Source organism: Crocuta crocuta, unplaced genomic scaffold (assembly GCF_008692635.1).
Source record: "Crocuta crocuta isolate KB4526 unplaced genomic scaffold, BGI_CrCroc_1.0 scaffold45, whole genome shotgun sequence".
NCBI classification, from domain to species: domain Eukaryota; kingdom Metazoa; phylum Chordata; class Mammalia; order Carnivora; family Hyaenidae; genus Crocuta; species Crocuta crocuta.
In genome coordinates, this window is record NW_027530544.1 from 3915095 (window position 1) to 3928636 (window position 13542).

Genomic DNA, 13542 nt, shown 5'->3' on the forward strand with positions numbered 1-13542 from the left:
CACAACTTACTGCTCCTCTGCTTTAAGGAGCTCTGTATCTTCTCTCTGTCTTCTCTTTGTCTTTTTTTTTTTCCTTTTCTCCCATCCACCCATCCACCCCTGCTCTCCCATGCAAAACAAACAAAACAGACTCTGTTTCCCCCCTTCAAGGACAAACTCAGGGACTTCCTTAAAAGTCTAATCAGTAATTTGCTGTCTTTCCTTCCTTCATACTTTCCTCTCATTCCTAGGACTACTGCAGTATAACATCAAACCACTCAAATCAAACTGCTCTCCAAATTAACACCGAAGTTTTACTTATCCATTTCCACTTTTCATTAAACTCGATTTCCCTACAGTTTAACTCCAACTTCTTCTTTAAGTGTTCTCCTCAATAGCTTGACATTGCACATTCCTAGTACCTCACCACTTTTCCCATGTCGACTTCACTGGTTCTTTTTTTTCCTGGACTCCTGAACACAAGTGGTATTTTCCCAAGGTGTGGCCCTGAGTCTCTCCTAGACTTACTCTAAACCTCTAACATTATCACCTAACCCTACATTTTTTTCTTTTTTATTATTTGTTTTTGAGAGTGAGAGAGAAAGAGAGAGAGTGTGTATGTGAGCGAGGGAGGGGCAGACAGAGAAGGACACTGAGAATCTGAAGCAGCCTTCAGCACAGACCCTGACATGGGGTTCAAATCCACAAACCATGAGACCATGAACGAAGCTGAAGTTAGATGCCCAACTAAGCCACCCAGGCACCTCCTAACCCTACATTTTCAAAATTCACACTATTAGGATTCATCATTTATACACAACTCATATTCTCACCAGCCTCTTAAACAGCTGATCCAAATTTCCAATTGTTTGACATATCTTTAATTCAAATGCAATCTATCCAAAACAGAACCCTTCCACTCATCCCTCAAACCTGCTATTTCTCCTCTATTCTGTATCACAATCTTCCTAATCAGTCAGCTGCTCATAAATTAAATCTTAGTATCCTAGCACCTACCATGGTAGGAGTTCAGCACATGTGCTCTGAATGACTGGAAGAATTAAGTCTCACCATTTGTGCCTTCTTAATAGTGCCTACTGGCATCCACTCTGGTTCAAGCTCTTGAACACCTGCTTCAAGTACCTCAACCACCCCTGGTCTCCCTGGGTCCCTTTCCATAAAATATTTTTGATGTAAAATGGTTTTCTAATAATTTACTGAGTTAGCAAAAAGACCAAACTGTATAATATTTAATCATAAGAAATTAATGCAAATAATTTTCTTTAAAATGTGATACAACCAAGTGACCTTTTACCTACTTGTTTCTCAAACTAATACAAGTCCCTTTACTAATTATAATAAATGTACTACTTTTGGAAGTGTCTGATTTGTGAAATTTTTTTTAAGATTTTGTTTTTAAGTATTTCTACACCCAACATGGGCTCAAACTTACAACCTCAAGATCAAGCCAACTGAGCCAGCCAGGCACCCCAATGTTAATTTTCAAATGAGCATATTCCCAAGCTTAACTAGGGTTCCACTCTGGATAATGTTCTAAAAACTGAGGCTGACACATGTGCATAAAACTAAACGCAATTGTAGACAAATCAAACATCATGGAACAGACTTCAGAAAGGTGATTTCTGCTTGCCTTTCTTCCCATTACATTATCCCGTCATGTTTAGCCATATATTCCTGTACTCGTTATGAAGAATTTACATGTTTATAATATCAATACACTTCTCTTCATTAATAAAATGTCTCTTCAACAAATGCTGTTGGGAAAATTGGACATTTATATGCAAAAGAATGAAACTGGACCACTCTCTTTTACCATATACAAAATCAACTCAAAATGGATCGAAGACCTAACTATGAGACCTGAAGCTATAAAAATACTTAAAGAAAGCAAAGGCAGTAATTTCTCTGATATTAGTCATAGCAACATTTTTCTAGATGATTTCTTGAGTCAAGTGATATAAAAGCAAAAATAAACTACTGGAACTACATCACAATAAAAGGTTTCTGCACAGCAAAAGAAACAATCAACAAAACTAAAAGGCAACCTTTGGAATGGGAAAAGATATTTGCAAATGACATATCTGATAAAGAGTTAATATCCAATATATATAAAGAATACAACTCAATACCCAAAAAACAAACAAATCAATTAAAAAATGGGCAAAAGCCATGAACAGATATTCCCCCAAGAAGACATCCAGATGGCCAACAGACATGAAATGATGCTCAACATCACTCATCTTCGGAGAAATGCAAATCAAAAGTACAATGAGATATCACCTCACACCTGTCAGAATAAAATAAAAAACACAAAAAACAAGTGTTGGCAAAGATGCATAGAATAAAGAACGCTCTTGCACAGATGGTGAGAATACAAAATGGGGTGCAGCCGCTATGGAAAACTATGGAGGTTCCTCAAAAAGTTAAAAATAGAAATACCCTACAATCCAGTAATTGTACTACTGGATATTTTACCCAAAAAATACAAAAACGCTAATTTAAAGGGATACAGGCATCCCGATGTTTATTGCAACATTATTCACAAGAGCCAAATTATGGAAGCAGCCCACATGTCCATTGACAGATGAATGGAGAAAAAAGATGTGTTATATATGTATACAATGGAATTTATTCAGCTATAAATAAGGAATGAAATCTTGTCATTTGCAACAACATGGATGCAGCTAAAGAGTATAATGCTAAACAAAGTCAGTCAAAGAAAGACAAATACCATATGATCTCACTCACACATGCACTTTAAGAAACAAAACAAATGAGCAAAGGAAAAACAAAAAGAGACAAACCAAAGAAACAGACTCTTAACTATAGAGAACAAAGTGATGGCTACCAGAGAAAGGTGAGAAATGGCATGGGTCAAATAGGTAGGTGATGGGGATTACAGAGTACATTTATCAAGATGAAAATAAAATACAAAAAGGTCATATAGGAATGCCTGGGTGGCTGAGTCAGTTAAGAATTTGACTCTGGATTTTGGCTCAGATCATGATCTCATGGTTCATGAGTTTGAAGCCTGTGTCTGCGCTGCCAGCACAGAGCCTGCCTGGGATTTTTTCTCTCTCTCTTCCTTTCTCTCTGCCACTCCCCTGCTCACAGTCTCTCTCTCTCTCTCTCAAAATAAATAAATAAACTTAAAAAAAAAGTCATAATCTTGATATTGTCCCAAACTGTATTTAGTTTCAATGTAATGATCAACCAAAGATAAATGTATAATGTTACTCTCATAAGTTAATAAATTTGGCTACATATCTCACAACTGGTACTCAAATCAATTTCAGATGAATCAGAAATTTATGAAACCACAAAAATGTAGAAGGAATGAATAGTATTTTTTATAATCCATAGTGAACAAAACTTTATATAATATATATACACAAAAAACAGAGACTTACCAAAAAAAAAAAAAATCATAGGCTATTGTTTTTAAAAGGAGAAAAACTAATAATTTATTATATATAACTGAATTTAATAAATAGAATATTTCTGTATATCAAAAGCCACCATAAAAAGTCAAAATACATATGACAAAAGTGGAAACAAAATTGCAAATCATTTCACAAAGCCCTAATTCTCCTAAAAGATAAAGAACGTGTGTATGGGGCGCCAGGGTGGCTCAGTCTTTTTGTTAAGCATCAGACTTCAGCTCACGTCATGATCTCGCGGTTTGTGGGTTCAAGACACGCATCGCGCTATGTGCTGACAGCTAGCTCAGAGCCTGGAGCCTGTCTTCCAATTCTGTGACTCCCTCTCTCTCTGACCCTCCCGTGGTCACGTGGTCTCTCTCTCTCTCTCAAAAATAAATAAAAAGAACATTAAAATAAATAAATAAAACTGGTATTTAAAAAAAGAACGTGTGTATATCTATTAAGAAACTAATCAGCCCAACAGGAAAAAAAAAAAAAGGACAAAAAGATAAGTATAGATTATAATATAGGAAAAAAGTGCTGATAATCATAAAAATAATTTGACTTCAGTTATAATTTTAAAAATGTAAATTACAACTGTAGTGAAGAAACCACTCCTCATCAGTCTGATAAAGATAAACGTTTCCTAACATATTGCTGAGTAATGATGTAAGAAAACAGATACTAATACTTTGTTGGTGAGAAGTTAATAGCTTCTATATAGGACAATTTGGCAATATCTACCAAAATTACAAATGCAACTGTCCTTAAGATAGAGCCAGTAACAACACCTGTAGAACTTGTAGAATTTTATCCTACAAACATATCACACACATGTAAAATGACATGAACAAGAATATTTACTGTAGCACTGAGTAAAATAAAGAAGACTAGAAATCATTAACAAGAAGAAATTAGTTACATAAATTATGCTCCTCCTTTTTAATAAAACTCAATGCAGTTATTTACTGATAACAATCTATCTTGAAGAGCAGTTCTTAAGTGAAAAAAAGGTAAAACAAGTGAACACAGTGATGTATACAACATGCTCCCTTTTCATGTTTAAAAACAGAGGGAAAATGCATGTGTTTGTAGGTTAATATATTATATTTATAGTATTACAGTTTACTAGTGGGATACATAAGAAACCAATAAACTGATATTAGCTGTCTCAGAGAAGGAGACATGAATGGTTAGCAGACAAGAGAGCTTTTTCACTGTATAAGTTTTCATCCCTGTTGAATTTTGTGCCACATGGAATGTATTACCTATTCAAAAATGTAAAATGAAAAAAAAAATGTAAAATGAATGTTTTTTTTTTTTGAGAGAGAGAGAGAGAGAGTGCTCCAGGGAGAGGGGCAGGGGTTAGAGAAAGAGAAAGACAGGGCTTGATCCCATGACTCAGGGATCATGGCTCAGCTGAAATCAAGAGTCAGATGCTCAACCCAATGAGCCACCCAGGCACCCTAAATGAATAATCTTTAAATTAATTCTATCAAAAGGATTTATAATGGAACATTAACAAGGACATCTTCTTATAAAAAGAGTTGAATAATAATTTCTAAAATGTCAGAACCAAAAAACTACACAGAAAAAAAAATCACAAAAGGAAAGGTTCAAAAATAACTAAAATATGTAACATACAGTATATAAGTAGATATTCTAATTTACACTAAAATTACCCAAGACTGAAAAATTCATTTTGCAAAATCCTTCAGAAACTATAAAGTAACACCAAGAAATAAAAAAAAAAGAGAAAATCACTAATTATTTAAGACAGTGATTTCTAATGGAATCTCCTTAGGCATTCCGCCAACAAGGTAAAGGACACTGGTCACTGCTTCAGAGGAGTTCCATTTTTATCTGCTCAACATATTGGACTTCCTATTTTTAATAGAAAGAAATACTTTAAAACAAAAACCTTGAAAACTACTACTATAGGACATCATTTAAAAACAAAACTTCGATATTTGAAGGAGCTAGTATTTGAAAAGATAAATCAAACTGATAAGCCTTTAACTATGCTAATCAAGAAGAGAGACTCAAAATCAGAAATGAAAAAAGAGAGAAATAAAAACCAATACCACAGATATAAAAAGAATTATATGAGATTATGAAAAATTTTATGCCAACAATGTGAACAACCTAGAAAAAATGGGTAAAATTAAATTGATTCAGGAAAAAATATAAAATCTGAACAGATTACTAGCAATGAAAATGAATCAGTTAAAAAACACTCCCAAGAAACAAAAGTCCAGGATCAGATAGCTGCAAAGGTGAATTTTATCAAATATTTAAGAAAGAGTTAATACCTGGGGTGCCTGGGTGACTTAGTAGGTTAAGTGTCTGACTCCTAATTTCAGCTCAGGTCATAATCTCAAGGTTGTGAGATCGAGCCTCTTGTCAGGCTCTGTACTGACAGTGTAGCACCTACTTGGGATTCTTTTTCTCCCTCTCTCTCTGCTCCTCCTTGGCTTGTGCACACACACATGCTCACTCTCCAAATAAATAAACTTTTTTTTAAAAAAAGAGAAAAGGAGGGATACAAAACCAGATACCAAAACCAGATACCAAAATAAAACAGAACAAAAAAACCCCGCAAAACTATAGGTCAGTACCTCTGAATAGATATAAAAACCTCCAACACAATATTAGCAAACCAAATCCAACAATACATTAAAAGGATCTTTCACCACGATCAAGTGGGGTTTATTCTAGGGATGCAAGGGTGGTTCAATAGTCACAAATAATCAACATGATAAATCACATTAACAAGGGAAAGAACAAAAACCATATGATCATCTCCATAAATGCAGAAGAAGCATTTGACAAAATACACATCCATTCATGATAAAAACTCTCAAGAAAGTGGTTTTAAAGGGAATATATCTCAACATAATAAAGGCCATATATGAAAAAACGTCATACTCTATGGTGAAAAATGGACAGCTTTTCTTCCAAGATCAGTAACAGAAAAGGGATGTCAACTCTCAGCACTGTTAGAGTATTGAAAGTCCCAGCCACAACAAACAGATAAGAAAAAGAAATAAAAGTCATCCAAACTGCTAAGGAAGAAATAACGTTCACTATTTCCAGATGACATGATACCATATACAGTAAACCCTAACGACTCCACCACAAAACTACTAGAACTGATAAATGAATTCAGTAAAGTCACAGGACACAAAAATAATATACAGAAAACTATTGCATTTCTATAAGCTAATAATGTAGCAGAAAGAAAAATTAAGAAAACAATTCTACTTGCAACTGCACCAAAAATAATAAAATATCTAGGAATAAACTTAATCAAGGCCATGAAAGACCTGTCATCTCTGAAAACTAAAACATGAATGAAAGAAATTGAAGATGACAGAAATAAAAAGATATTCCATGTTCATGGACTGAAAGAACCAAATATTACTAAAATGTTCCACAATACCCAAAGCAATCCAAATTTAACATAATCCCTATCAAAATACCAAAGAGCAGTTTTTACAGAACTAGAACAAAAAAAAAAAATCCTAAAATCTGTACAGAACCACAAAAGACCCTGAATAGCCAAAGCAATCCTAAGAAGAACAAAGCTGGAGGTGTCACAATCCCAGATTTCAAGATATACTACAAAGCTGTAGTAATCAAAACAGTATGGTACTGGCACAAAAACACATAGATCAGTGGAACAGGTTAAGGATAGAGAGACCAGAAATAAACATACACTCATATGGTCAATTAATCTACAACAAAAGAGGCAAGAATATACAATGGAAAAAAAATCTCTTCAACAAATGGTGTTGGGGCAGCTACATGCAAAATAATGAAATTGGACTATTTTCTTTAACCACTCCACAAAACTAAACTCAAAATGGATTAAAGATGTAAATGTGAGACCTAAAATCATAAAATTCCTAGATGAAAACATAGAAAGTGACCACTTTGACATTAGCCGAAGAAACATTTTTCTAGATCTGTCTCCTCAGGTAAGAGCAACAAAAGCTAAAATAAACTACCAGGACTACACAAAAATTAAAAGCTTTTGCATAGTGAGGAATCAATCAACAAAATGAAAACACAACCTACTGAATGAGAGAAGGTATTTGCAAATGGTAGATCCAATAAGGGGTTAATATTCATGCTATATAAAGAACTTACACAACCCAATAGCAAAAAACCACAAATAATCCAATCAGAAATAGGCAGAGGACCTGAACAGACATTTTTTCCAAAGAAGACATACAGATGGACAACAGACACATGAGAAGATGCTCAGTATCACTCCAATCACCAGGGAAATGTAAATCAAAACCACAATGAGGTTATCACCTCATGTCTGTCAGAATGGCTAGAATCAAAATAACAAGAAGTAACAAGTGTTGGTGAAGATGTGGAGAAAAAGGAATCCTCCTGTACTGTTGAGTTGTAAATTGGTACAACCACTATGGAGGTTCCTAAAAAAATTAAAAATAGTATTACCATGGAGATCCTGGGTGGTTCAGTCGGTTAAGCATCTGACTCTTGCTTTCAGTCATGATCTCACTGTTCGTGAGTTTGAGCCCCATGTTGGGCTCTGCACTGAGAGCACGGAACCTATTTGGGATTCTCTGTCTCCCCTCTCTTTGCCCCTCCCCTACTCACATGCTCTCTCTCAAAATAAATAATTAATTAACAAAATAGTAATACCATATGATCCACTAATTCCACTACTAGGGATTTACCCAAAGAAAACAAAAAGACTAATTAAGAAGATATATGCATCCCTATGTATACTGCAGCATTATTAATAATAGCCAAGATATGAAAGCAACCCAATGTCCATCCATAGAGGAATGCATAAAGATGTAAAATATATATAAATGTGTATAAATAAAAGCATATAAATATGTATCTATCTCCTATCTTCTCTATCCATTGTATATGTGTATGTGTGTGTCTGTCTGTGTATATATACCTAGAGAGTATAATGCTAAGTGAAATAAGTCAGACAGAGGAAAACAAATACACTATGACTTCACTCATATGTGGAAGTTAAGAAATAAAACAAAGAGAAAAGAAGACAAGCAAAAAAAAACCCAAACTGTTAAATACAGAGAACTGGTAGTTGCCAGAGGTGGGGGGGGGGGGGGGGAGGGAAAGATGGGTGAATAGGAGAAGAGGATTAAGAGGTACGCTTATCTTGATGAGCAGTGAAAAATGATAGGACTGCTGAATCATTGCATTGTACACCTGAAACTAATATAACACTGTATATTAATTATACTTGAATAAAAAATTAAGTAATTATGCATAACATAAAAAATACAAACTTAACTTCTAAACTTCAGACCCATAAATTTTCAAGAATTATAGTTGTCAGGCACAAAGCTAATTAGAGCTAATCATCTATTTTAAAAGTACATATAATGCTTACCTGAAAACTCGCCCATAATTCCCATGCACTTTATATACACCATAGAGTCGATCTGCTACTCTCTGGAATAAATTTTTAAAAGAGATTACTATTAGGTCAAAGTTGTATACAGATTATTCTTTAAAAAGAAGATGTCATCTTCATTAAAAAAAAAAAAGCTTAGTACAATAAACTTGAAAAATATGAAAAAGAAAAAAATTTCCCAAAGTCTCATCATGGGGCTAGGGGAGGGGGGAATTAGTGCTGTCATCACATTTATGTAATTGCTTTCATATATGTGTGTGTGTGTGTGTGTATTAATATATATATAGATATATACATATATATACACACACACATACATTTATATAAAAATAAAGAACACATAAAGACATAAGTTTTAATTATTGCTTAAAACTTCTTATATTAAAAGTGGTAAGGGGTGCCTGGGTGGCTCTCAGTTGGTTAAATGTCAGTCTCTTGGTTTCAGCTCAGGTCATGATCTCACAGTTCATGAGTTCAAACTGCACATCAAGCTCTGTGCTGACAGTGCAGAGCTTGCCTGGGATTCTCTCTCTCACCCTCTCTCTGCCCTTCCAGTGCACTCTCGCTCTGTCTCAAAATAAATAAACTTTAAAAAAGTGATAAATTTTTATCCAGCAGGTCAATATAACATTAATAGATACCACTTTAAATAGCTGCATAAAACTCCACCTAGCAGTGTATAAAATATATAAGCATTCCTGATGGATATTTAGCTATTCCTAATTTTTTCAGTATTATACATAATGTTGTAATAATAAACATCTCTACAAGTAAAGCTTTTTCCAATTTCAGATTGTTTCCTTATGAAAAAGTCCTCAAAGTAGAATTTACTAGGATAAAATATAACCATTTTCAATTTTATTGGTAGTTTTATACATAAATGCTGGACACATACAACATACTTCTATGCTACTTTATCATGGTAATGCTTTCACACCAACACATTAGATATTTTAATAATAGAATTATAATTTAAATCTAATTATAATTAGATCAAGATGAAATATATACTGCCTAGCTATTCACACAAATTTTACAAAAAACAAAACACCACATATAGCAATTAATGCTTTACTCTCCTGCAAAGTGTTATGAACATGAACTGAGTATCAAAAGGTAATCCCACATAAAAACCTAAACCCTAAAAAAAAACCTCTTGGTACACAGTTTTTTGTTTTTTGAGAGAGAGAGAGAGAGAGAGAGAGAGAGAGACAGAGCATGAGTGGGAGAGGAGCAGGCTCCAGGCTCTGAGCTGTTGAACTCCAGAGCTCAATGCGGAGTTCAAACTCATAGACCACGAGATCATGACCTGAGCAGAAGTCAGAGGCTTAACTGACTGAGCCATTCAGGTGCCCCTTTGGTACACAGTTTCTGAATGTAAACACAGAGGATAAATTACCTCCCTAATTAATTACTCAAACATCTGCGGAATTAGGCATTAACCATACAATATTTCCTAACTCTTTCAATACCTCTCAGCTTAAAGTGAATGAACTGTATTATAAATACTTGGAGCAGGTGTAAGAGGAACATAAAACATTTTCAATCTCTCCTTGGCTTGCTCTAAAAGAACACATATCCATCAGACTAGAGAGCAGTACACTGCAGGACTGCAGCTTGTTTCTGTAGTCTTATTAGAACATTCATGTTAGCACTATCTATGGCTGCTTTCATAGCAGAACTGAATAGATTTGACAGGGAATGTTATGGCCCAAAAAGCTGAAAATATTTACTATCTAGCGTTCAGAAAAAGTTTGCCCACCCCTGCACCTGACTCAAGACAAAACTCATAGTCTTCATTCTACTTGAAACATTTCAGAGTCATCCCCAGAACTCTCAACTACTTTCTCTAGGATGTTATTTCCCAATTAATTTTTGAGTTCTATAGAGTGTTAAAGGTTGTTTACTTTTTTTAAAGTGGTTCCAACATCAAGTAAGTTTGGGAAACACCGAGGTAATAAAATTTAACCTTTAAGAGTCTTCTTTACTGTAGGACTTTTTAGAGCTTTAATACCATATATTAATCATAAGTATTCAAGACAGATACACGGTTTGCACTAGAAAACATCATATAGGACCGGCATCAGAGAGTATAAGATGGAAAATGCCATTCTAGAACAGTAAGTTTTCTAGATCTTTGTACTTAAAAAAATTTGTTTTAATGTTCATTTATTTTTGAGAGACACAGACAGAGCACGAGTGGGGGAGGGGCAGAGAGCGAGAGGGAGACACAGAATCCAAAATAGACTCCAGGCTCTGAGCTGTCAGCACAGAGCCCGACGTGGCACTCCGAACCCATGTACTGCAAGATCATGAATGGAGCCGAAGTCAGACGTTCAACTGACTGAGCCACCCAGGCACCCCTAGCTCTTTGTTCTTTAAAGATCAAACCTCTTCTTGAAAGCTGAGTATTTTATCATCCACTAAGATATTAAGTATGAAAGAGGGGGAGAGAGCTTATTAAGCAACCATGTAAAAACAAAAACTGTAAGATACTGAAGTACAAAATGCAGATGCAAAATAAATGTTCAAAGATAAAGTTTATGAATCTCAACTACTTAAAAGTTTATTTCCTTAAAGTATATCATTCTTGGCAGCTTGTAGAAAAGGAGCTTCTACCATAGTAATTAGAACTCTGGAAAATGCTTTGGTCCACAGAGCATGCCCAAAAGAGGCAAGAGTCTTCCTATACCAAAAAGGTGAGCAACATGAGGAATTACCTACCCAGGAACTAGACAATAGACACTAAGCACCTCTCATGGGACCAACAATGTTTCTGTTATCAACCATTCATGGGACTAGCCAACTAAAACATGAAATGACTTGCATGTCGATCATTAAGCCGTGAGAAAGAGGATGAAGCAAAGAAAAACTATAACCAAAAATTATCATTTCTAGAGAAAAGGAAAAGCAAAAATGATAGAGAACTAAAACAGGAATAATTAAAACCTAAAACCATATTAATTCACTGGTCACTGGTAATCAAGAATATTGGTGCCAGGAAAAAGGGGCTGAACCCAATGATTTACCAAGACTGCTATTTGATTTTGTTTCTGTTGACAAGTCTTTCTTTTTGAAAACTGATCATCTGACATCTGACATAGAAAGAGTGACACCTAGAATATTCTATGACAACAGAAGAAATGTAACAGACATATCCAATCATTCTACCCAGCTTGGAATCATTTGGAACTGTAAGAATGTCTTCTCTCTCCTCAATGAAGTAGTAGCTGATTAAATGTGAAAAAAGGACAGTTTTAGGACATTCTATTAAATTATCTTATTTTGAAAATCTAGACATGACTAGCTTTTCTTTTCTTCTGAACGATCTCCTAAGGATTCAAGATTATGACATTTAAGACTCTTATTACTTACTGCCACATTGGTTCCCAAAGAGCTGCATGTAATACTTTACACTGCACCATCACTAAATAGTTCACAAACACTAGATATTATTATCTTTATGACTACAAATTAAATGTTGAGTAGTATCTTAATAATTGTAATGTGAATTTTTATAATATCAGTAAACTTAAACATTCTTCCCTCCCTTTCAAATTTGATTTTTCCCTAAAGAGGCAGCATATATTGTAGTAGGAAATATAGGATTTGCAGTCAAACAAATGGGAGTTCAAATTCCAGCTCCTTCCTACTTTAAGGTTTGACTTTGGATATTTATTAAACCATGTGAGCCTTGGTATTATATCCTTCTTTTGGAAATGTGGAAATGACTTTCATCACATGACTCTGTGAGGATCCAATGACATTTGTAAGGGTCCTGGCAATAAGCAAGATGACTTGATGAAAATCTGTTCTCTTCTTCTCAATCTACTTGAATTCACGTCCTCTGTCAATAAGCCATTAGTAGGTAGTTAGAGCATAGGCTCTAGAGTCAGACAGACAGGAGGAAAATCTGGCTGCACACATCTATTATAGTGTGGTATCCGACAAATTTTATCCAACAAAAATTAACTAACTTCATTTGGTTAATTTCATTTGCCTCTGTTTCTTAATCTACAAAATGGGGACAAAAACAATCTTTAAAAGACTATTGTGGGAACTGGGCAAGAACATTGCAATATGTTTGAGCACTGGCTGATATACAGTGGTAAAGAAAGGTTAGAGATCAGTATTATCTTTTCATTGTTTACAAAACACAAATTATTTCATCTGAATCTCATAATTCTATGAATAAGGCACCTTTATATAACAAATATTTATTCAGTACCTACTAGTGCCAAGCAGATGTTCCCATTTCCTAGCAAAGAAACAAACACTGAAACGTTACTGGATTTGTTGGGAGGACCCAGTAAGTGGCAGAGACAGGTCCAAAGCCAGCTCTTCTTGGTCCAAGGCCACTCCCTTTCTGGTTGTTCTGTTTTGATGTCTTAAATATTTAACTTTTTAACTGATCTGTAACTTATTTTTTGCCTTTTCTACTTTCAAAAGAATTCTATCAGAAAAGACAAATAATTCTGTTTTCATCAGTTAAGAGTTCATCAACTGTCTCAAAAAAAAATAAATAATAAATTTAAAAAATTCATCATCTGTCTAAAGCAGCATCTAAGCCTTCTTGATACTCTGAAAATAAATAAAATAAAATAAATAAAATAAAAGAATAAATAAAACTTAAGAAATTTTTTTAAATAAAAGAAGCAATTTATCTGTTTTTTCAGGTCTTTTTAAACC

General features: G+C 34.4%; 1 protein-coding gene across 1 annotated transcript in view; it reads right to left on the reverse strand.

Annotated features, from left to right (window-relative positions):
• SNX4 (sorting nexin 4) overlaps positions 1-13542 on the reverse strand; it is a 56977-nt gene that overhangs the window by 23468 nt on the left and 19967 nt on the right. The window contains exon 7 of the mRNA XM_077767637.1: positions 8830-8891. Coding sequence (XP_077623763.1) covers positions 8830-8891 — 62 coding nt within the window. The remainder of the gene's footprint in view (positions 1-8829; positions 8892-13542) is intronic.